The sequence below is a fragment of the Ahaetulla prasina genome, chromosome 4, assembly GCF_028640845.1.
Source record: "Ahaetulla prasina isolate Xishuangbanna chromosome 4, ASM2864084v1, whole genome shotgun sequence".
NCBI lineage: Eukaryota > Metazoa > Chordata > Lepidosauria > Squamata > Colubridae > Ahaetulla > Ahaetulla prasina.
Genome location: NC_080542.1, coordinates 39,138,768 through 39,162,906, shown reverse-complemented (window position 1 = coordinate 39,162,906; position 24,139 = coordinate 39,138,768). Strand labels below are relative to the sequence as shown.

The 24,139-nt window shown below is 44.6% G+C and overlaps 1 protein-coding gene across 1 annotated transcript in view; it reads left to right on the top strand.

Annotated features, from left to right (window-relative positions):
* Positions 1–24,139, top strand: part of GPR179 (G protein-coupled receptor 179) — a 47,301-nt gene that overhangs the window by 8,106 nt on the left and 15,056 nt on the right. The window contains exons 3-8 of the mRNA XM_058183603.1: positions 10,831–10,954; positions 19,227–19,438; positions 20,126–20,194; positions 21,237–21,346; positions 22,188–22,426; positions 23,382–23,520. Coding sequence (XP_058039586.1) covers positions 10,831–10,954; positions 19,227–19,438; positions 20,126–20,194; positions 21,237–21,346; positions 22,188–22,426; positions 23,382–23,520 — 893 coding nt within the window. The remainder of the gene's footprint in view (positions 1–10,830; positions 10,955–19,226; positions 19,439–20,125; positions 20,195–21,236; positions 21,347–22,187; positions 22,427–23,381; positions 23,521–24,139) is intronic.

Sequence of the window (24,139 nt, the reverse complement as noted above, 5' to 3'; positions counted from 1 at the left end):
TCGAGCCTGGCAATTACAGTCATAAGTCGTGATTATCATAAAGCAGGTCACTGTGTGACTGTGGGATGCTGCAAACTTCCATAAATATGAGGTGGTTGCTGAGCACTCAAAATACATTCCTATGATTGGTGGGGTTGTACACTGTAACACTGGGTTATAAGTAGCTTTTAGGCTACAATGGAGGGTCCATTGTAATGTTGAATAGTCACTAAGTGACAACTCTTAACTTGAGGAATATTTATATCTTTCTATCTCTATTCCTTGAGCGAGAGAGATAAAGATAGATATATATATAAATCTAAAGAAAAAAAAGAAAATATATAAACAGAAAATGCAAGAAACAAAAAAGAGAACAAAAATGTAAAGAAGTGTTATGATTTACAATCTTCTTTTCAACAGATAGTTATAAATTTATAATCCTTCCTCCCTCTTACGTATTACCCAAATCCTTTCAGCCTCTCACTTAATCTACATCTTCCTAAATCTTCAAGCCCACAAATCACCATATCATTTCTTTCTTCTTTCAACAAAAAATCCATACTGCATAAGGTTTCCAGTCTTTCAGAAAACTTTTTGTTGTGGTTTCCCCTCCCCCACTTTCTCTGACCAGACTGGTCAGTTTTGCCATTTGTAAGAACTATGACACTTTCACAATCCATTCCTCTACTGTGGGGATTTCATTATTTTTCCATGGGTTTATGTGGTGCTTTTGAGAAGGGGGAAGAATGGTTGTTGCACTTTCCTTCAACTTACTAAAAACAAACCCATCTTTCAGAGACCATGACTGTTCCTACCCTCTTAGTTTGCATCCTGTACTATTTGAAACATTACATAGTTGTCTGCTATTTATTAAGGAACCATGCCACTTCTCAAGTTTCCAAAGGAGTTTGAAAAAAATTTGTAGTTGCTTTAAAAAATTCACTCATTAAGGTTAATCTGACTCTTAATGATCTAACCTGTATGAATGTAATGAGCAAATATGTAGCATAGCCATCAAAAAGGTGCTCTCTTCAAAGTAGACAGGAGAGAATTGACTGAATTCATAAAAAGAAGCAGAACGGTGTCTTAGTCCAGTGTTTCATAATCCTAGCAACTTTTACATGAGTGTTATGAAATCCACTTATGCTGGGTGGGGAATTTTGGAACCAGAAATCCACACATTTTAAAGTTACTGAAGTTACATAACACTGTCTTACCTAAGAGACATTTCTTGTCAAATTAATCCTAATTTTATATCTATAAAAGTATTATATTTAGAGAAGTAAAACTCCTTGCTGACTCAGGAGTGCCTGCCATCAAGAGAACTTTGGCTTTCTGGTTTACTTTACCTACAAGAAAAGTAGTAGCTCTGCACCTCCCAAAGACAGGGAAGAACGTATTTGGAAAATAGCTAGCTCAGTTCAGTCATAGATCTTTAAACTAAAACTGGAGGGGGAATGAGACCAATTTTTAGGACCAAACCCGAAACATGAATCCCAAGACATCAGAAAATGAGGAAGAATCAGAAAATGATTCTGACCATGGGATTCATGTTTTGGGTTTTCTTCTGTTATATGCCTGACTGTGCCTTCCTTCTCACCACTCAGGCATATAACAGAAGATGCAGGAAGCAAACACAGGGTCAGTCATCATGGACTCAGATGCCTGCACACTAGTGCTCAATGTGTGAGGTACAAACAGGGAGAACTTGAGATCCTAGTACATGAGTGCAAGCATGATATTATAGCTACTACTGAAATTTGGTGGGATGGATATCCATGATTAGAGCATACTGCTAAAAGAATATAAATTGTTCAAATGAAACAAGAAAAGAGGGAGAGGAGTTGCCCTTATGTAAAGAAATACTCTATTTCTATGGAGATATAGTAGAGTAATCTCTACTCTATCTCTATGGAGAGTGATGGGTGGAAGCTTGTCTAAGGGAGATTCAACTTAGAAATAAGAAGGAGTTCCTGACAATAATTAATCAATCGAACAGCTCGCCTCCCAGATTTGTGGGTGCTCCATCACTGAAAGTTTTTAAGAAAAGATTGGACAGTATAAGGACTTCTGCCTTGGGGGTTGGGCTAGAAGACCTACAAGGTCTTTTCTAACCCTGTGAATCTATGACTCTTTGTCTGCTGAAAAAGGTAAAAACAGTGGAATTCTGATTTCATTAAACTTTCAGTATGCATTGCATAGACATTTTCTTCCTGTGAAATAATTGGAAAAAAACAGACTCTTGACCTAATATGGACTGTGGCTTAATATGTTTTCTGGTCCTTTAAGTATTCAGTATTTATTCAGTAGTAATGTTAGCTTTCCTTTTGGCTGTAGTTGCTTCTGAAGGGATTAGTATACTCTGCAGCATTAGTGATCCATTTAGGTTTTAGGAAAAGGGGATTTGGCCATCCAACATTTGGTTAGCGTAATGCTTAAATATTCAGCCATGGATGTCCAGAGAAGGAGGAGGGAATCGTGTTGAGCCAGCTAGAGAAATGAAGTAAATGAGAGTGCTTTACACAAAACTCAAGATACTTGCTCCTAATTTAATCCAATAAGATAAGAAGAGATCAAATAAAGCACAGGGGAAGGGGTAAAATCTCCATCTTAATCTTTTAAACATGTCACAGAGAAAAGACATGAGAAGGCATTTCAGAAGTTACTAGGGCTGCCTTACTGTTTTGATTCTAACAGTCTCCGAATTTATTTTTATTGTGCAGAGCAAGGGTCTCCAACCTTCCCTTTAAGACTTGTGGTCCCTTTAAGACTTGTGGAGGAACTCTGGGAATTGAAGTCCACAAGTCTTAAAGGAACCAAGGTTGGAGACCCCTGGTGCAGAGCAAAATACCTCACTTCTAGACACAGCCATCAGCTAATTCTAGATTCCTCTCAAAACTCATGCCTGTTAAAGGAAGGTTGGTGTGATGAAACGTATATATATATATATATTGAGGAGGTTCTGGGAATGAGTGTGTGTGTGTGTTATATTTTAAATATATACAGTACTGAGAATCTCTTGATTAAACTCTGTTTCTTCTCCCACTGAAATATTGATGTACAAAATGGCTACTTACTATCACTAAAATGAAAACAAAAACTGTCACCCCAAAATAGGGAAATAAGTATATAATTTTTCATCAACTAGCACATAAAAAGTGTACAGCTTGTGTGTATAAGTCTGTGTATGCACATCTCAGTAGTACAATATACTTTCCCACAGCATCGAATACAAACAAATCATTAATGCATTAATTTGTACTATCTGCTGCCTAAATACTAACAAGTTGGTAGTCAGGATAATCAAGATTATTTACTACTCTCCTTACTGATATTTCTTTACTACTATATTGTATTTAGATTGAAGAATCTTTCTAACTGAGGCCAACTCTTTGACACTGATAGCTTTTGAAAAAGGATCTTTTATAAAGACACAGGGTGAAGTGTCTATTTTTGCCACAGAATATTTGCAATACAGACAAGGGGACAACTTGGTACCAAGACTGATGCACTCTTTGCCCACAAGGGCATAGTATATTTTCCTGTATCAATGACGAAGTAAATTTGTTATGCAAACAGTGGAATCACTGGGGTGACAACCATGAAATCTGTTTGTAACCAGTGGGCATGATAATTGGGGTTGTTACCAGTGGGCATACTTGATGTTGGTGTGAAGTTTGTTGGAACAGCTATGTAGAATGTTGAAGGAAATCTAGAGGTTGGAATGTGCTCCAGGCAGGAGTTGGTGTTGAACACAAGGACAGAGTGGACACCATGAAGAAATGTCAAGAAGGAGAATGCAGTCTGCTCATTGTGTGAGGATGAACCCTTAAACTGGATGATGTTTTGGGATGGACATTATCATCTTGGTCTGGCAGCAAAGAAGATACAATTTTTAAGTTCTCAGTGGGCTAACAGAAGCTATTGGGGCAGGATGGCTGATAACTGGAATGTGTTTTGGCAGGAAAGTAGTTGGTTGATTGTGTATCTGTCTGGCTGTCTGGTTGGTTAAATTCTGGGCTGTGGGTGCAGGGGGTGACAGGAGAGAGGAAAGGGAATGGGATCCAGATTGTGATGGGCAGGCAAAGATTTGGTGGGAAACATGAGTTGGTTCACATCACAAAAGATAAACTTGATGCTTGAAATTTTTTTTACCTTAAGTCACCAGTATTCATTTATAATGCCAAGTTATCAGGTCCTCGGTGCTCCAGTCCCTGGCTGCTGTTACTTAATGCCAGGTTGGTCTATAACAAAGCAGTCCTTATCCATAACCTCATTCTGGATAAAATGGCTGGCCTAGTGGTATAATTTAGAATTGATGTCAAAGGAGGCTATTTCATTCTCAGAGGTGTGCCCAACTGGGTTTTAAATGTAGCATCAATAATGAGTCTACGAAAAGTGGAGGCAGGTGGGATAGCCATTGTTATCTGAAAAGACTTAAAATGCCTTCAGAGGCCTTGTGCTGCAATTAAGTGGATGTGACACCCTTTGGCTGAAGTTGAGCTTTAGGGATCATTTGGATTTATGTTGCAATACTGGCTTCCCTGTTACACAACAACGTTCTTGCCTGAACTCCTAGTGCAATGGTGGTGAACATCTTACTCACTGAATGCCCAACAGGTAGGCGCTTCGCTTATGTGCAGCTGCCCCCATCTGCTGCGCATGCAACCACACCATCTGCGCATGCATGTGGCTTTTGTGTGGCTCCCCCGTGCACTGCGTGTGCAATTGCACCATTTGCATATGCGCATGCTTTTGCATGCACAATGCACATGCATGAACACCTTCTGCCCATGTAAAACACACACAGGAGAGCTCCAAAGACCAGCTGGGTGTCCAGAATTGTGTACATGCACACTGGAGGCCCAGACACCAGTTGGGGGGCGTGCACATGCACAGCTGCAGCTGAGTTGGGTGACAGCTCGCGTGCCCAGAAAGATGGCTCTGAGTGCCATCTTGGGCACACGTGCCATAAGTTCGCCATCACAGTCCTAGTGGGTGGCTGTGGGATTTCCAAGGCCAATAGTGCATGGAGTTTTAAATTTGCCATCATGTAGCATTGAGTCTGGAGCAGCTCAGGAATTCAAAGTCATGTACTTCCCAGATTCATTGGCTGTAAAATTCAACCATGCTTGCAATAAGAAAGGTGCTATAGCAATAGCACTTAGATTTATATACCTCTCCATAGTGCTTTACAGTACTCTAAGGGCAGTTTACAAATATCAGCACATTGTCCCCAACAATCTGGGTTCTCATTTTACTTCCATCTCTCAAAGGATGGAAGGCTGAGTCAACCTTGAATCACTTAGGATCAAACTCCTGCCTATGGGCAGAGTTAGCCTGCAAAACTGCATAATCACTGCGCCAACACAGCTAATGAAGTCTTGCTAACACTTTTCTGGTGCAAGTGCTCCAGTCATTAAGGCTTCCTACAGAAAGTGGTGGGATTGATGACTCAGATTGATGACTCTTGACACAGTTAATGTGATAATGTGGTGCTGGAACCCGTAAGGAAATTTAACTGGATTATTGACTGACTAGCTTGAATATGTTATGGAAATAAGACATATGAGAATGATTTCCTTCTACATTGGTTACTATCAGGCCTAAATCTTACTCAAAGTCAAAAAGGACATTCCTCAGTCACTTTCCTTGAAAATAATAACTTTGGTTCCGTATCTGATTCTTTGCCTCTTGCCTGATACTCTGCACCATAATGACTCAATGCGCCACTGGACATTATTTCACCAAGGCTCTCTGTCAAAGCTGCCTCTTCACATTCTTTTAAGCTCATACTTAAAGTCGTCACTGATAATATTTAGCCACTTTGTCCTCTGTCAACCTTTTTTGTAATTGCAAGTCTTTTCCAATGACTTTTGACTTCCCATTACTTGTTTAAAATATTTAAGTTGTAGATTCTTTATTAAGGTTTTCAGAGAGCAGCCAAGTCCTTGAGAAAGCTGTAAATATATTCCCCTGGAGTCTTTCCATTCAAAGGCAGACTACTTGTGCAATACTATTACTGAATCATAATTTGCATGACTTCTCACAGCATCTTATGACAAAAGTTTTCAAACTTTTGCTAAACAGGCTGCTAAAATTGTCGATAAAAAAATTCTAAGAATACTATGATTGTAGTGGAGTTAAAGTTTTTTAGGCAGTGCCTAAAGAGGGAGGGAGGGAGGAAGATAGATAACATTTGTCCCTAATCTCTCACAAAATCCAATCAAATTCTCCAGAAACCTAGGATTATGCAGAACACAGCCTAAAAAACTTGCATTATGATGCTGGAAATTTGGGGTTGGGGGAGTTAGTTATTCTGAGATTATAAATGACAGGACGAGCCCAAATGCTGCCGGCATGTTTTGCCAGCTCGGCCGGCTCGTTTTGGGGTGGCGGCTGGCCACCGGCGTTTTCTTTCGCCGCTTTTTGACGGCGGCGGCGGTGGTCGGCGGAGGGGGGCGGAGGGGGCGTTTGACATTTTCGCCCTCCTCTCACTCGTCCTCCTCTTGCCCGCGGTGGGGGCGGAGGGGGCGTTTGTCACTCTCGCCCTCTTCTCGCCCCTTGGCGTTTGACACACTCGCCCTCCTTTCACTCGCCCTCCTTTCGCTTTTGGAGGGGACGGAGGGGGCGTTTGTCACTCTCGCCCTCCTCTCGCCCTCTTTTTAGCCGAACTGAAACTGCAGAACTGACCAGAAGCGACCAGCAGATGACGGCAGCCGGTGGGGGGAGGGCATTTTGATGTCATTGCCCCCTCGTCGGCGGAAAAGATAGCTTGCCGGTCCACGGGTCTCTTTGGACAGCTTTCTGGGGATGATGGTTTCCCGATGGCAGTTGACGTTGTAATGAGGACGACGACAGCGGGGATGACTCCCTACCTTCACATAAACATTGAATCATCTGGCCCTTTCTCCATCACTTGGGCCGTTGTCTATCTCTTTTGTCGTCGAGGATTCCTTTCAGCTGATTTCTGTCCCGTATAATACACCATCTTCTTGAACAACTTGACCGACCAGGACTGCTTTTCCACCATTTTTCGTGATTTCTATGACATGACATATTTGTGGACGCAACTCTTTGGTTTACCAGATTATTGTTATGCGAACATTTACAGCGGCCGACCTTCTTGCCCTGCGAGATTCCCCTCTCTCGCGGGTTTGGCCCTCCACATTATCGAGGGCCCATCTTGAGGACGGGTTTTGGAACCCCGAGAGGTGGCATGCCAAAAATAGGAGACTCAGGGGATTTTTAATTAACTGTTTTAATCGGTTTTTTAAAGGGAGTTTTAATGGGAATTTTAAGGGGAGGGTGGGAACTGATGGGTTTGGGTTGGGAGGGGTAGGGGGGGTGGATGGGTGGGGGGGAAACCCATCAGGGAGGGGGCTAGGTCCACCATGTGTTCGCGGCGGTAACTTAATAGGTCCTGGGGTTATGGCGAGGGGTGTCGTTCCAGTTTGTCAGGGTTGAGCTATTACTACGGTAAGTGGGAGAGGCAGATATGATGGAAGGGGGGGGGCACATCAGGTCTCGGGGCTCGCCTCGCTGTTTCTGACGATTGCGTGCTCGGCCCCCAGAAATTTCCCGTGACCAGTGGCCAGGGTAATCGGGACCTGGGCCTCCGGCTGATGTTATGTAATGCCAGGTCCGGTTAATAAAGCCCCTGATTTCAGATCTTATTCAGGAAGGGACCGCGGACGTTATGGGCATTACAGAGACCTGGCTGGGCACCGGAGGGGGGCCCCCCGAGTGGAGATGTGCCCACCAGGCTTCCGAGCATTCCATCAGCCGAGGGCCCAGGGTAGGGGTGGAGGGGTGGCGGTTATCATTAAGGAGAGTCTTGAGCCGAGGGAAACCACTGTGCCTCAGATAGCTGGGTGTGAATCCCTCTTCGTGAAGTGGGGTCGTAGAACTCAGGTGGGCTTGTTGATCACGTACCTGGCTCCTTGCTGCGTGACTACAGCCCTGCCTGAGCTGTTGGAGTTGCTGGCCGGGTTGGCAGTTGAAACCCCCAGACTGTTGGTCATGGGGGATTTCAATTTGCCATCAGCCGGCGTAGCATCCTCGGCAGCTCAGGAGTTCATGGCTTCCATGACGGCCATGGACCTGATTCAGTTAATTGATGGCCCTACCCACGTCGGGGGAGGTACCCTAGACCTGATTTTTATCTCTGGCCAGTGGTCTAATGATCTGGTTTTAAATGATTTAGTTGTTGAACCTTTGTCATGGTCAGATCATTTTCTCCTTCGTCTAGACTTTCTGACCGCTACCCACCACCGCAGGGAGACGGAACCAATGCGCTGGTTCCGTCCCAGGCGCCTGATGGACCCGGAGAGGTTCCTGACGGAGCTTGGGCCATTTCCCGAGCACCTGGCCCACGACTCGACTGAAGAGCTAGTTGCGGCCTGGGAACGGGCCGCGGCTGGAGCTTTGGACCGTGTCGTGCCTTTGCGGCCTCTGACCCGGCGTCGGTCTCAACCAGCTCCTTGGTTCTCCGAGGAGCTGAGGGAGATGAAGCGCCGGAGAAGACGCCTAGAGAGTGCCTGGAGATCCAGCCGCTCTGAGGCTGACTGGACACTAGTTAGGTCCTATAGTAGGACCTACCTAGTGGCAATGAGGGCGGCGTTCCTACGTTTCCTCCCTCATTGCGTCGGCAGATAACCGCCCGGCCGCCCTGTTTCGGGTGACCCGCTCGCTCCTTCAACAGGAGGGGCGGGAGGACCCCCTACAAGGGCGTGCCAAGGAGTTTAACGGTTATCTATACGACAAAATCGTTCAGCTTTGGGACGGATTGGATCAAAATTGGGTAGATCCAGGCGAGGGTTCTGAGGCCCGTCTTGTTGAGGTGGTTTGGGATGACTTTGATCCTGTAACTCCCGAGGACATGGACAGATTGCTGGGTAGGCTGAACGCCACCACATGTTTACTGGATCCGTGCCCCTCCTGGTTAGTATTGGCTACTCAGGAGGTGACACGAGGCTGGCTCCAGGGGATTACAAATGCTTCTTTGTGGGAGGGGGTCTTTCCCGCGGCCTTGAAAGAGGCGGTGGTGGGACCCCTCCTCAAGAAGCCTTCCCTGGACCCAGCTGTTTTAGGGAACTACCGGCCAGTCTCCAATCTTCGCTTTATGGCGAAGGTTGTAGAGAGTGTGGTGGCATGTCAGCTACCCCAGTACCTGGATGAAGCTGTCTATCTAGACCCGTTCCAGTCCGGCTTCCGGCCCGGATACAGTACGGAGACAGCTTTGGTCGCACTGGTGGATGATCTCTGGAGGGCCAGGGATAGGGGTTACTCCTCTGCCCTGGTCCTATTAGACCTCTCAGCGGCTTTTGATACCATCGACCATGGTATCCTGCTGCGCCGGTTGGAGGGGTTGGGAGTGGGAGCACCGTTTATCGGTGGTTCTCCTCCTACCTCTCTGATCGGACGCAGACGGTGTTGACAGGGGGGCAGAGATCGACTCCAAGGTGCCTCATGTGTGGGGTGCCGCAGGGGTCGATTCTCTCACCCCTCCTGTTCAACATCTATATGAAGCCGCTGGGTGAGATCATCAGTGGCTTTGGGGTGAGATACCAACTGTACGCTGATGACACCCAGCTGTACTTTTCCACCCCGGGCCACCCCAGTGAAGCTGTCGAAGTGCTGTCCCGGTGTCTGGAAGCCGTACGGATCTGGATGGGGAGGAACAGGCTCAAACTTAATCCCTCCAAGACGGAGTGGCTGTGGATGCCAGCACCTCGGTACAGTCAGCTGCAGATGCGGCTGTCTGTCGGGGGTAAATCATTGGCCCCGATGGAGAAGGTACGCAACTTGGGCGTGCTCCTGGATGGTCGGTTGTCCTTTGAAGACCATTTGGCGACCGTCTCCAGGAGAGCATTTTATCAGGTTCGCCTGATCCGCCAGTTGCGTCCCTTTCTGGACCGGGATGCCTTATGCACAGTCACTCATGCTCTCGTTACCTCTCGCCTGGACTACTGCAATGCTCTCTACATGGGGCTCCCCTTGAAGAGCACCCGGAGACTTCAGCTAGTTCAGAACGCAGCTGCGCGGGTTATTGAGGGAGCGTCTCGGAGCTCCCACATAACACCTATCCTGCGCAGACTGCACTGGCTACCTGTTGTTTTCCGGGTGCGCTTCAAGGTATTGGTTACCATCTTTAAAGCGCTCCATGGCTTAGGACCGGGCTATCTACGGGACCGTCTACTGCCGGCTTCTATCTCCCATCGCCCGGTACGCTCCCACAGAGAGGGACTCCTCAGGGTGCCGTCAGCCAAACAGTGGCGGCTCCCAGGGGGAGGGCCTTCTCTGTGGGAGCTCCGACCCTGTGGAAGGAACTTCCCCTCGGACTTCGACAATTACCTGACCTTAGGACCTTTCGCCGCGAACTTAAAACTTATTTATTTCGTATGGCTGGACTAGCCTGATTTTTATTTTTATTGGATGGGTTTTTTAAATTTTGTGATTTTACGGGGGAGTACGTTTTTTAACATCTTGGGCATTTAAATTAGTTTTTTAAGGGATGTTTTTAATTATTGTGTGTATTTATATTTTATCTGCCTGTTCACCGCCCTGAGTCCTTCGGGAGAAGGGCGGTATACAAATTAAATTATTATTATTATTATTATTATTATTATTATTATTATTATTATTATTATTATTATTATTATTATTATTATTATTATTATTATTATTATTATTATTATTATTAACAAGGAAGAAGATTGAAAGAACACCAGCCAGGAGAACATAACCATTCAAACCATGAGCATTTAAAGAGCTTGTCTCTAATCAATTTACTTTTGGAGAGTTTGGAGGGGAGAAAGAGATTTTACAAATGTGCATTTCTCTTTTCAGTGTATCCCACAGGAAAACCATGGATTTATCCTTGGAAAATATAGTTGTCTTTGCAAGCCAGGTTTCTATGGAGGACAGAGAACTGCCACCTCCCACCTTTCTTCAATCAGTAAAGGCTGGTCTGGTAAATAGTGACAAACTTAGTACAGCTTTTTGTAGTAATATAACAATTTGAGCTACTGTTATAAGTTGCGTAGGTCTAAATATACAGCATTTTAGAAAAATAAGATATTAATGTCTACCCAAGGGGACCACAATGTGGACAACTCTGTGGAAATGGCAGAATATGAGGAAGAAATGAGGGCCTAGTAAGTACAAATAAATATGTAGTTGTGTCAATTATATATACTTTGGAATTTTCCTGGAAAAGATGAGTTTGGAAGGAATTTAAAGGAAAAGGGGTTGGTTTATTGTTTATGGGAGATATTTTGGAAAATCTCTTGAGGTAGACAAAAATAATGAAAAAACAGATATAGTAGTTTCCCAAATCCCAAATAAGTCTTGAAAACAGGTTTTTATTCCCAAATGCCTGTTTGATTAGAACTTAAAAATACAAATTAGCTATTCCAGAATTAGCGCTAACCTAATGACTTCCTAATATGTTGAGATTTTAATATAAAGATTACTCTGAGATGATATACTTCGTATTGTAATTAGCAACTCTATGGGCTTTTTGTTGTTGTTTCTCGATCAATTTCCTATAACTACCTTAATTTCAGAGGTGGGATTCACTCGGTTTGCACTGGCTCAGAAGAACCAGTTAACTTTTTGTGCAATGGTGGCTGATCCCACCACTGGCTCGCCCCGCCCTGCCCCACCCCACACTGCCCTGCCCCTCCCAACCATTCCTTATCTCGCCTCGCCCACCTTGGCCAGTGCCTAGAGGCACACCCATGGCATAGCTGCTGCTTCACTCTAACTGCTTCTCTCTCTCTCACTTGCTCGCTTGCCTCAAACACCCCGCGGCCCACCAGCTTGCCTGCCTTCACTGTGCAGCACCTGCAGCCAGTGGTGGGATTCAGCCAGTTTGCACCACTTCGGGAGAACCGGTTGTTAACTTTCTGAGCAGTTTGGCAAACTGGTTGTTGGAAGAAATCATTAGGGCAGAGAACCGGTTGTTAAATTACTTGAATCCCACCACTGCCTGCAGCCCAACTCTCTGCTTCATCTGCCTTCCATCGCTGATCTCCACTCCTCCTAGCTCATCTAGACTAGATTCATCCAGCTGCCTCAGCCTGCTCCTGCCCGCTCCAGCAGTAGAAGCCTTGAGGCAGAGGTAAGCGTGGCTAGGTGCCCCCTCGAGGAAGCAGGGCTGGGAAGGGCGCTCATCTCCAAAGCCTCCCATTTCTCTCGGTCTCCACCTCCTACCATTTCTCTTGGCCTCCCCCTCCTACCACCTTTGTTGGTACCTTGGTCACTCGGGGAGACATTGGCCTACCTTAGCTGCCACCCTCACAGCTGCCGTGGCTGCCATAGCTGCTGCCTCATGGCCTTGCCATTGACCTGACTCAGCGTCTCCCCAAGCAACCGAGGTGCAACAATGGCCAGAAGAAGTGCCTGCAAGACCCAGCAAGGGATGAGGCACCATAGTGCTTCCCAGATGCACGACCTCCTCTTCAGGCTCAAGCTGCTTCTCTCTGCCATAGTGCTTCCTGGACACAGCTTACAGCTACAAGCCTGAAGAGCAGGTTGGGCTTCTCCCTAAGCCACCAAGGCACCAACAAAGGCCAGAAGTAGCTGCCTGCCGTTTTCTGCTGCAGTCTGGCAGTGAGAGACCCAGCAAGAGATGATTCAGCCGCAGCCGCTTCTGTATGCCGTAGAGCTTCTCAGACGTGGCTTACAGCTCTGAACCTGAAGTGACAGGAGGCAAGGGCTATCTTGAGCGCAAATGTACTGCAACGAAGGTGGAATGCTGTTGCTGCAACCAAGGCAAGTACAGGAGTGCTTCGCTCCCGCACTAAGGTTCTGGCCATCGTCACTGCTGCTTTGGCTGCCTGAGCCCCCCCACCTTGCTGCAAGAGCCCAATTACCTCGCTCCAGCTGGCAGGGGCCTGCGCTACTCCTTGCACTACTTCTTATACCACCCTCTACAGTGGAGATTTCCAGCCCACCAAGAGCAAGTCTCCCTTTCTTAGTATAGGCAAGGAGTGACTGGGAGGGGAGGGGCCAGCCAATGCTTCACTCCCACACTAAGCCTCTGGCCACTGTTGCTTTGGTCACCTGTGCCACCCCACCTTGCTGTGAGTGACATCAAGTTGGCCATGCCCCCTCAGTCATATGACTCCCCCTCAGCCACACCTACTCAACCCAGAGTACCAGTTGTTAAATTATTTGAATCCCACCACTATTTATGTAATGTATCTTTAAATGTTTTGGCGGGAAACAAGCACGTTGCTGATTGGTTAAAGCCGCCGGTTGAACTGTATATAAGGAGAGGTTTTTCCCCAGCCTGGTTGCTGGGTTCACCATATATTAAAGAGCTGTTGTCACTACCCTGGTCTCCAGCCTCGTTACTTCCCGAACTTAACACTGGCGACGAGGATGGGATTCCGAGGCTAAAGAGCACCAGGAACGAGCTGAACGCACGGAAGAACCGAACCCAGCAAACTCAGGGCAGAAACGCGGAGATGGCCAGCTACACTCCGCCCGCGCCGTTTGACCCATCCAGGGAGAAATGGGGAACGTACATGACCCGTTTCGAGAGCTTCCTCGAGGCAAACGAACTGCAAGGAGTTCCAGACAACCGCAAAAGGGCATACTTCCTGAGCCACTGCGGTCCCGAGGTCATCGACATCGCGGAAGCCCTGGCAGAGCCAACGCCGGTACAATCGGTATCGTGGCAAACTCTGCAAAATCTATTGAAGAACCATTTCGCGCCAACACCGTCTAAATACGTACGGCGTTTTGAATTTGGAGAGCGCAGACAGCAAGAGGGCGAATCCATCAGCGATTACATGGCCGCCCTGAGAAAAGCCTCCAAGGATTGTGGGTACCGAGACTTGGATGAGGAGCTGTTAGAGCAACTCATCCGTGGGGTCAGAGACATTCGTTTGCGGAGGCGGCTGCTATCAAAAAGCAATCTAACGCTGGCAAACGCTCTGGACGAAGCCAGAGCTCATGAGATGTCCACCCAAGCGGCGGAAACCCTACAAAAGCCACTCACGCCAACGGCGAGCGCGAAATCAACCCCGGTCCACAACGAAGAAATCCAGACTGAATCCGACGGCGAGGATGAGGAAGGGGTTTGCCTCACCGAGAGAAGGGGCAAAGAAGACCGGGAGGAATGCGGAAGTTGCGGAGGGCAACACCAGCGTCAACGATGCAAGTTCAAGGACGCTACATGTCGGTGCGAGAAGAAGGGCACCTGGCTCAAGTCTGTCGAGCACCCCAACCTTCCGAAAATTCAAACCAACCAATCAGAGCGCAGGATCGGCAAGGCGACCCGCGATTGGTCAAAACAAAAGGCGCGAATTCAAATCGAGCGACCGTGATAATAGGCCGTGCAGCAACCCAGCGTCGAGAAGAAAATCTTCACAAAACCGAAAATCGAAGGAGTGCCGTGCCGACTAGAAGTGGACACAGGGTCAGCGATCACAATCATGTCCTGGGACACTTTTATAAAGCTTTGCGAGAATCGCCAAACGCAAACTGCAAACACAGCGGCTACGAGTTCACGACTACCAAGGGAATCGCATCCCTGTTCGAGGGACCACCTCCGTCCGCGTCGAGTACGGACCACACAAGAAGACCCTGCCCATCACGATAGTCGAAGGGACTCTGCCAAGTTTGTTGGGACTAGACTGGTTCCGTGCATTGGGCATGGGAGTGACTGGCATCTACAGAAGTGACTTTAACCTAAAAGACACACTCATGAACGAGTTCGAAGATGTCTTCAAGGACTGCCTGGGCAAGTACAAGGGGACCCCTATTTCCTTCAATTTAGACCCCAGGTAGCCCCATTCGGTTAAAGGCAAGGAGAGTCCTTTGCCCTTAAACCCAAGATTGACAAGGAGATAGACAAGCTCATCAGTCAGGGATTCTGGTGCCAGTCGATCACGCAAAGTGGGAGACGCCAATCGTCACCCCAGTGAAACCAGATGGGTCAGTTAGAATCTGCGCTGACTACAAGGCGACGTTAAACAAAGCCTTGCAAAAGCGCTACCGGTCCCGTGGTGCAACACTTGCTGCACTCGCTGGGGCAAGGGCACGTTTTGCCAAGTTAGATTTGGCCCAAGCCTATCAACAACTGCCCGTGAGACGCCAACACAGCCAAGCCCAGACAATTGTGACTCACAGAGGTGCTTTCAAGTGTACCCGGTTACAGTTTGGGGTGAGTGTGGCTCCTGGTCTATTCAAAATTTAATGGAGCGACTTCTGCAAGGGCTCCCGGGGTAGTCCCTATTTCGATGATGTATTGGTATCAGCGAAAATTTAGAAGAATTGGGGGAACGTTTGAGAAAAGTTCTGGGCATTTTCCGGTCAGCCGGTCTAAAGGTTAAAGTGAACAAATGCCAAATAGGGGTAGAATCTGTAGAGTTCTTAGGCTACAGAATAGACAAGGAAGGAATCCACCCCACTGAAAGCAAGGTCAAGGCAATAAGAAAGGCTCCAGCGCCTAAAAACAAAGCAGAGCTACAGGCATTCCTGGGTCTAGTGAACTTTTGCGTCGTCTTTTTGAAAAATAAGGCAACCGTTGCCGAGCCGCTACATAAGTTACTGGGAAAGAATACTGCTTGGTCTTGGGGAAAGACGGAAGCTAGGGCTTTCGAAGCAGTAAAACATCTACTATCAAGCGATAGTTTACTCATACAGTATCATAGCACAATGCCATTGGTATTAGTTTGCGATGCTTCCCCTTACGGGGTGGGGGCTGTGCTCAGCCACAGGCTTCCAAATGGCACAGAAGCCCCAATAGCCTTCTATTCCAGAACGATGTCCTCGACAGAGAGGAACTACAGTCAGTTGGATAAGGAAGCTCTAGCTATAGTGTCAGGGGTAAAAAAGTTTCACGAATACGTTTTTGGTAGAGACTTTGAAATTGTTACAGACCATAGACCACTGTTAGGGTTACTGGCTGGGATCACCACCGCCCGTGGCACTTTCGCCCCGATTGACCCGATGGACTATCTTTTTAGCCGCCTACTCCTACAAACTGTGGCATCGACCGGGAAAAGAGTTGGGGCATGCGGACGCATTAAGCAGATGCCCACTACCAGGGGCGATCGAGGACCCCACTCCGGGGACGCCCATACTGTTGATTGACTCTCTGGACTCTGGCCCAGTCACGTCTAAGGAGGTGGCTCGGGCGTCATACCGAGACATTATTCTGAGAACTGTACTTGGTTGGGTACAAAGAGGGTGGCCCGCTGCGCCGGGCGAGCGTTTTAAAGAGTTTGTAAAGAAACGTGGGGAACTTTCGGCTCAAGGGGGGTGCCTGCTATGGGGGGATCGAGTGGTGATCCCAGAGAAATTGAGAAAAAGGGTATTGGATCTCCTCCACGAGGGGCACCCAGGGATCGTAAGGATGAAGGGTCTAGCGAGAAGCTATGTGTGGTGGCCCTTAATGGACTCGGAAATTGCTGAAAGGGTAGGGAAATGCCAGGCCTGCCAGAGTCCAGACCGCTACCCCAACAGCCCCGGTTCGGGAATGGGAGAGACCCCAAGGGCCCTGGTCGAGAATCCACATTGATTTTCCGCCCTTCCACGGCCAAACCTTCCTGGTAGTAGTGATGCCTACTCCAAATGGCTGGAAATCATTCTCATGAGATCCATGACAGCCGAGGCCGTGATCTCAGTCCTACGGCACCTATTTGTAACCCATGGGTTGCCCGACACACTAGTTTCCGATAACGGCCCGCAATTCACGGCAACCCAGTTTGAGGAGTACTTGGCAGAAGAGGGCATCCGACATGCCCTCTCGGCGCCTTTCCACCCTGCGACGAATGGCCTTGCAGAGCGTTTCGTCCGAAGCGCAAAAGAGGCATTGTCCAGAATCAAGCCAGGCGACTGGCAAACAAAAATCGATGTTTTCCTGGCCGTCCAACATAGAACCCCCTGTGTCACAACCGGCAGAAGCCCAGCAGAATTATTAATGGGCCGAAAACTCAGGTGCCCCCTAGACCGTTTAAATCCAAACTATACACCGGAGGGTTACAAGAGGGGACTTGAAAAAACAAGGGGGATGGAAACAGGCGACCAAGTGTGGGCACACAACTATGGTGAAGGCCCAACCTGGATAGCAGGACAAATCCTAAACAGAACAGGTCCAAAATCATACTTGGTGGAGTTAAAGGACGGCCGAGTATGGAGGCGCCACATAGACCAAATCTGACGCATAGCCGAACAATCCGAATTAGTCGAAACAGGCCCTAACTATACAATGTTTGATTCCACAGCTGACTCAAACCCGGAAAAATCGCAGGACTTATCTGAGTTTCCGGAGGTCCAGCGACGCCCACAGGTTCCAGTAGAAAACAGCAGGGACGACTCTGCTAATAATCCAGGGCCGGATGGCCTAGAGAAGGAGCTGAGAGGAGCAAACAGCCCCTCCGGTCAGCTCGACCCACTCCCAGGGAATGTACTGCGCAGGTCCGAAAGAGTCAGGAGACGCCCAGTCTATTTGCGTGATTACGTTGAAAAATAATATGTAAATATCATGTAAATATGGGTAAAGTGTTTTCCGGGAGGGAAGGAGTGTACTGTATCTTTAAATGTTTTGGCGGGAAACAAGCACGTTGCTGATTGGTTAAAGCCGCCGGTTGAACTGTATATAAGGAGAGGTTTTTCCCCAGCCTGGTTGCTGGGTTCACCATATATTAAAGAGCTGTTGTCACTACCCTGGTCTCCAGCCTCGTTACTTCCCGAACTTAACAATTTAATTTTCTGTTCTATCGTCAACGGTCATTGGAAGATTTGTCCAGTCTGTTATTAAATACATGTTCAACAATCTTTCAAAAGACCAGTACATCTGACAGTATAGAAAGGGCTGCCAGTTAATTTAAACTGAGAAAAATGAGTCTCTGGTTCAGTCCCAAATGAGCACACTACAGATTTTTTGCTGCTTCTGCTAATACATTCATTTGGGATAAAACCAGAACAACATTTCTTTCCCAATTTAAATGAAATAGCAATTTTATCTACTCAAGTGCAATGTGGCATACAGATAGTTCTCAACTTACAACCATTTGTTTAGTGATCATTCAAAGTTACAACACCACTGAAAAATGGACTTACGTCTAACTTTGGTTTATGACATTTTCCACAGTCATGTGATCAAAATGCGGATGCTTGGCAATTGGCATGTATTTATGACAGTTACAGCATCTCAGGGTTATGTGACACCTTTTGTGACCTTCCGACAAGCAAAGTGAATAGGGAAGGCAAATTCATTTTAAAACTGTGTTACTAATTTAATAACTGCAGTGATTCACTTAACAACTGTGCCAGAAAGGTTGTAAATGGGGCAAAACTCCCTTAACAACCATCTCACTTAGCAACAGAAATCTTGGGCCCAATTGTGTTCATAAACTGAGGATTACCTGTAGTGTTGCCAACTATAACTATTTTCCAATTTGGGATATTTAATAATTGAGTGAATGAAAACCTACACATTTGGCCAGATTCTAGGTGCTGAATTAGAACTGCCATGTGGTTTTCTTTGTTCAGTTTATTTCTAACATATTCCTAACTTGAACACAGAGCAGATCATATTTGAAGGATCAAAGGTCTACAAAAGACTATCCAGTGTTGCTGAATGTCGATTCAAGGAGTATAAACTGAAGTTTCGGTCCATTTTTTGCACTTGCAGGGATAGGTTTTGGGATAGGAGCAGGAAATCCCTAAAAGACAAAAGTTCAGGCCCAAAATACATGAACGAGTTTTGGCCAGTTTGCCATTGGATTTGGGCCCTGACAGAATTTCTGGGAGGCAATATGAATAGTAGAGATTGCCTCTGCTTGCTTTAAAAACTAAATAGTGTATGATGTGGTTCTCTCCAGATAGGAATAGGAATATACTCCATATGGTAGTATACTCCATACATTGCATATGGATGGTATAGATTAATGAGAGTTTACCTTAATTTGTTTTGCTAAAAGATTGCCAAAATTCCACACATTTCTCTAAATCAGAACAAGGATGTATATTTTTTTCTTTTAAACTTGGAATGTAAAAAAATGAAAAATAAAAATAATACCTAAGCACGAATTAAGTTTTTGTATATGTATATTTTGAACCGGACACCATTATATTGAAATGACCAAGATGTCTACTCAAAACTTTTCAAATGTTATGCCTTCCCCTTAAATATGAATATAGAGGAACATTCAGGATGGTGATCAGTAATAGTTATCAACTATTGTAACATATTGTTTTTCTACTCTTTTTCCCATCCTAAGGACAAAGTGCTTCCCAGTATGGAGCAGTGAATTCTGGGAATTTGCTGCAATGCCATCCCTGTCGGGAAGGATGCACAGCCTGCATTGATAGCAAACCATGTCTGATCCAGGAAGATTGGTCTCTACGGGCTATTGTTCTTGCTTTCCAGGCCTTCTGTATGTTGACAGTTTTCTTCAACATGTTAATTTCTTACCATTATAGGAAGAGCAAGGTAAGGGCCATGGTGAGCAGTAGAGCACAAACTGGGTTTATAAAATGGTTGTCCTGCTCTCTTACTTGCCATTATTTTTTTTTGCAAAAATTGAAAATTTGCATTACCTTAGAACAGGGGTAGTCAACCTTTTTATACCTACCGCCCACTATTGTATCTCTGTTAGTAGTAAAATTTTCTAACCACCCACCGCTTCCACAGTCATGCGCTATGTATCGTCGTCTGCACATGCCTCTCGCGCATTGTGGATTGGGTTTTGGGGGGGCGCCGGCTACCAGCTCTGCTTGTCTGTTACAGCTGGGTAAAGGGAGATGCGCGAGCTATTCTGGGATGAGGCTCTTTTGTTTGCGGTTACACTATAGCGCCATTTAGTTTCACAGGTAACATGAACTAAACTTATGCATGGGCGATACAAAGAGTATATTTTCAGAAATTTAAATTCTTATGGGGAATTTTATGAAAATTTAATGAAAATGTTTTTAAATAATGCTATGAAATTTTTTTTAAAAGTCAATTAAATTAAAGAAAAGGAAAGTGCTCCAGTATTGGACAAAACCCCTACCGCCCACCATGAAAGCTTGAACGCCCACTAGTGGGCAGTAGGGACCAGGGTGACTACCACTGCCTTAGAATCACCAACCTTGATTTCAAAGCACCATCATTTCACATTCATTTCTCTTTTCCCAGAGGATTCGGGCTTCTGGAGTTATTCTTCTGGAGACAATACTCTTTGGCTCACTCCTGCTCTATTTTCCTGTGAGTATCTGAGTTGGACCCAAAGAGGTTCAGTTATCTGAGGTACATGAATAGTACTGGGGCATCAAGAAAAATGAATATGGCTTGGTTTACCGTCTCAGTGTGGGTTACTACTAGGAAAGAAAACTAATTTTAAGTGCCCTGGCTCACAGGAAGGAAAATGGAAAAGGGTTGCACTGTCACCATACTGCTGTCCAAAGGAAGACATGAGTTGTATGTTGGGCAAGCCAAGGCAAAAATGTGTGCTTGAAATGGCAGCCTCTGAGGGTAGACCAAAAGTCTGATAAGAGACAAAGGGAAGCCCCATAACTTTAGGCAGCATTTCGGAGCAGTCTAAAAAAAGACTGGGAAAACTACTACACTTCTTAAGCTATCTTTTTAGCATCGGTATGCAGAACTGAGTGCCAATTTGGTGTATTTGCTAAGGCACTGTGCTTGAAATTGGGAGATCGTGAGTTCTAGTTCTGCTGTAGATACAAAGCCAGCTGAGTGAACTTGGACCAAGACAATTCTCAGCCATAGGATGGAGATAATGACAACCACTTCAGAAAAAATCTTGCAAGGAAAACTGAAGGGACTAATCCAGGAGGCAACAATGTCTTGAATCACACACACACACACCCAAAAAAAAGTGGTGCAGGACCATGCAAATATGCAAATATAGACTGATGACTATAAACTACAAAAATACAAATATTAATGTTCGTAAACATTACATTTATGAAAAAATGAGGCTAATTAGAATAAGCTGCTTTGTATGATAGTCCTGAGACATCTGATTAATTAATAGCTCAAGGACAGAAAGCTAAATTGTGAGGCTTGATTCATATTTTGCTTTAGTTTATAGTTCAGTGCAAACACAAAGAACTGAATTTATTTAATCAATCATGGTCAATTAACCTAGTATATTCTGCAAAGGCAGTCTGATTCAGACCCAAGACTAAATTTAAGTTTCCCTTCCCTTTCTTTCCCCAATTCAATGCCTTCTGAGAAAACAAACCTGGTCTACCCATCACTATGTTTGTATTTCCTTCTGATGCAGGTCTTTATCTTGTACTTCAAGCCAAGTATCTTCCGCTGCATTGTCCTGCGATGGGTGCGCATGCTGGGTTTTGCCATTGTTTATGGAACAATCACTCTTAAACTGTATAGGTGAGACTTTTGCATGAAGTTGGATGAAATAAAGGGATTGAACCTTGGATTTATTTTGTTAAGTCTGTGATTAGAATAAATACTGGCAGCTGAATCCCTCTTTTGTTCAATCCCTCTAAATCCAGTGATCCATTTAATCCAGTATACTGGCTCCACATTGGTTAGAGAAGTGCCAGAAAAACTTCTCAAATTATATTATGCGCTTACCCTGATTTGATACCATTTTGACCCTTTTTAACCATCTTTTCCAGGGCCTCCTGGGATCCATCTTTCCTAGGGCCTCCTGGGAACTGTAATTTCCTCTGAAGAGGAAATTATTAATTCAACTAAAAATGTATATAAATACCAATCAGGACCCATTTTTTTCTCCCAAGTTTTGCAAATCTTCTGAATGAAGCCCAGCATGATTAAATATTAGTTTAAGACAGTCCTTAAGCTCTTAGTGTCCATCTTTTATTTATTACAATTTTTAGGAGTTTTTTTCTGTGATTATTTTAATTTTGTTTATTAATTTTCATTTCTGCTAGAAAGATTCATAATAGTGTCTGGATTAATCAAAAGACTATTTCAAAAAATGAAGAGCCAAAATTAAAAAAACAATTGGTGGGGATGAAAAAATGAAAATAAAAATCCTTTATTAACTGTTAACAGTTAAAGCTAACTTTCAGGAACTAAACCAGCAACTAGTAGCAATTCATTGCAGAAACTATTTAGAGATGTTTGATTGCATGGGTCCCCTAATCCCTTCATGTACTTGAACACTATAAAGCATTCTCATTTTGCAAAGAAACAATGAGGATGGTTCTTTAGATCAGGTTACTTTTGTTTTCTTGTCCCACAGGGTATTAAAGGTCTTTTTGTCTCACACGGCTCAGCGAGTCCCTTACATGACCAGTGGGCGAGTGCTAAAGAAACTGGCATTGATTCTGCTGTTGGTCCTTTGGTTTTTGGCTGCATGGACAGTTGGGATGCTGGAGAATATTGAGAAAAACATACCACTGGTAGTCCGTTCACAGACTCCTCGGGGCCTCCAGTTTTACATCTGTGATCAAGATCGATGGGATTACATGATGGCTGTGGGTGAGAATCTCGTACTTCGCCATGTGACAGAAAAGGAGAAAGATAGAGTTTTGATCACATAGTTGCAGGCTGTCATCTGTTTATTCTATATAAATAATAATTAACCCCGGTTTTTCCTCTGTACAGTGTCTATTGCATATTTTTCTTTTCTTCATCTTATCCTTGGCTTTTTACTTTCCTAAAGTCATCACCCATTGATTCAGCATTTACTTCTGTTTCTCAGAATAAGCACAGTGCCAAAAGTTTTCATTAACACTGATGTCATTATTCTTTCCTAAATATCCTCTCAACCTTGAATAATTACTCTCTTCCATTTTTCCACATTTGTCCTATCTATTCCTTTCCTCTCTTCTCCTTCCATCCTCTATAATGCCTGTTTTGTTTTCAACATTTTGCTTCTATTATTTACTGCAGCAATAAATAGCAGTATACATCCTCAGCTTTGAGTTGCCATTGAAATGATTATGAATAGTTATGCGACTGCAGGCACTAGCAGAAGAATAATTTGTTCATGCTTCAGTGGTAGAGAACTTCAATTCTAGTATATGAAATACCATATGATGAATTAAATGGGAGTACTGTATTTCTGGAAATGCAATCAAGTGTCCCTTCTTAGAATTTTGTCAACCTCCAACCATTTCAGGTCAGAAATGAGTTGATCAATGGAATGATGGGAAATGTTTTCCTAACAGATTTTGAATATGATCATCTATCTATCTGTCTGTCTGTCTATCTGTCATCTATCTATCTATCTATCTATCTATCTATCTATCTATCTATCTATCTATCTATCTATCTTCCTTCCTTTTTTTCTTTTTTCTTTTTCTCTTTCTCTTTCTTTCTACATCCATCCATCCATCCAATATGCCATCTAGAGACATGGGATAATAATATAGAAAACTATGGGAAGAATAATGCCACATTTCTGCTTATCTTTGTATCTCTTGCTATCTAGCTGAAATGCTATTCTTGTTTTGGGGAAGTTTTCTGTGCTTTACTTCTCGAACAATCCCTTCTGCTTTCCATGAACCTCGCTACATGTGCATTGCTGTCCACAATGAGCTGATAACTTCCACCGCTTTTCATGTAATGAGGTAAGAAGAAAGCTTTCCAAAGGACAGGCTTAAGGCAATAATATTTTGAGATGCTGGCATTACCTGATTTCCTAGGAGCTATAAGTGTAAACACTGGCCACAAAAGTTCTTTAAAAGTTGTGCCTATCAAGTATAAATTGATGTCTCTAGCCAAGAACTACTGCAAGCTCCATTTGTAATCAGAGTGATAAAAGTATCTGTTTACATTGTAAGGCATTGCATTTTTTATTATTGCAAATAAAGGCACTGGAAAGATATGTAAGCAGCATGTTTAATAATGTTATATAACATAAATGTTAATACAAATAGAAAGAAATATAGATAACGCTTTGAAAAATGTCTTATAAACAAAGCAGAAGTTGCTGTGGAAAACCACATCGAAAGCTTCTTTGATATTCAAAAAAGTGGCAATACTGCTGTTTTGTCTATGTTGGATAAGAACATAATATGTTTATCTGAGTACTCACCACAATAATTTACTGTTACAAAGCTCACATGGAAATGCGTAAGGGAAAGAATGAAATGGAGCAATAAAATACAACCAAAAGGATGCTAGAAATATTTAAGATTAAACTACTGAATTATTAAACTAGATTTGAAAAGAGGTAAAAACTTAATT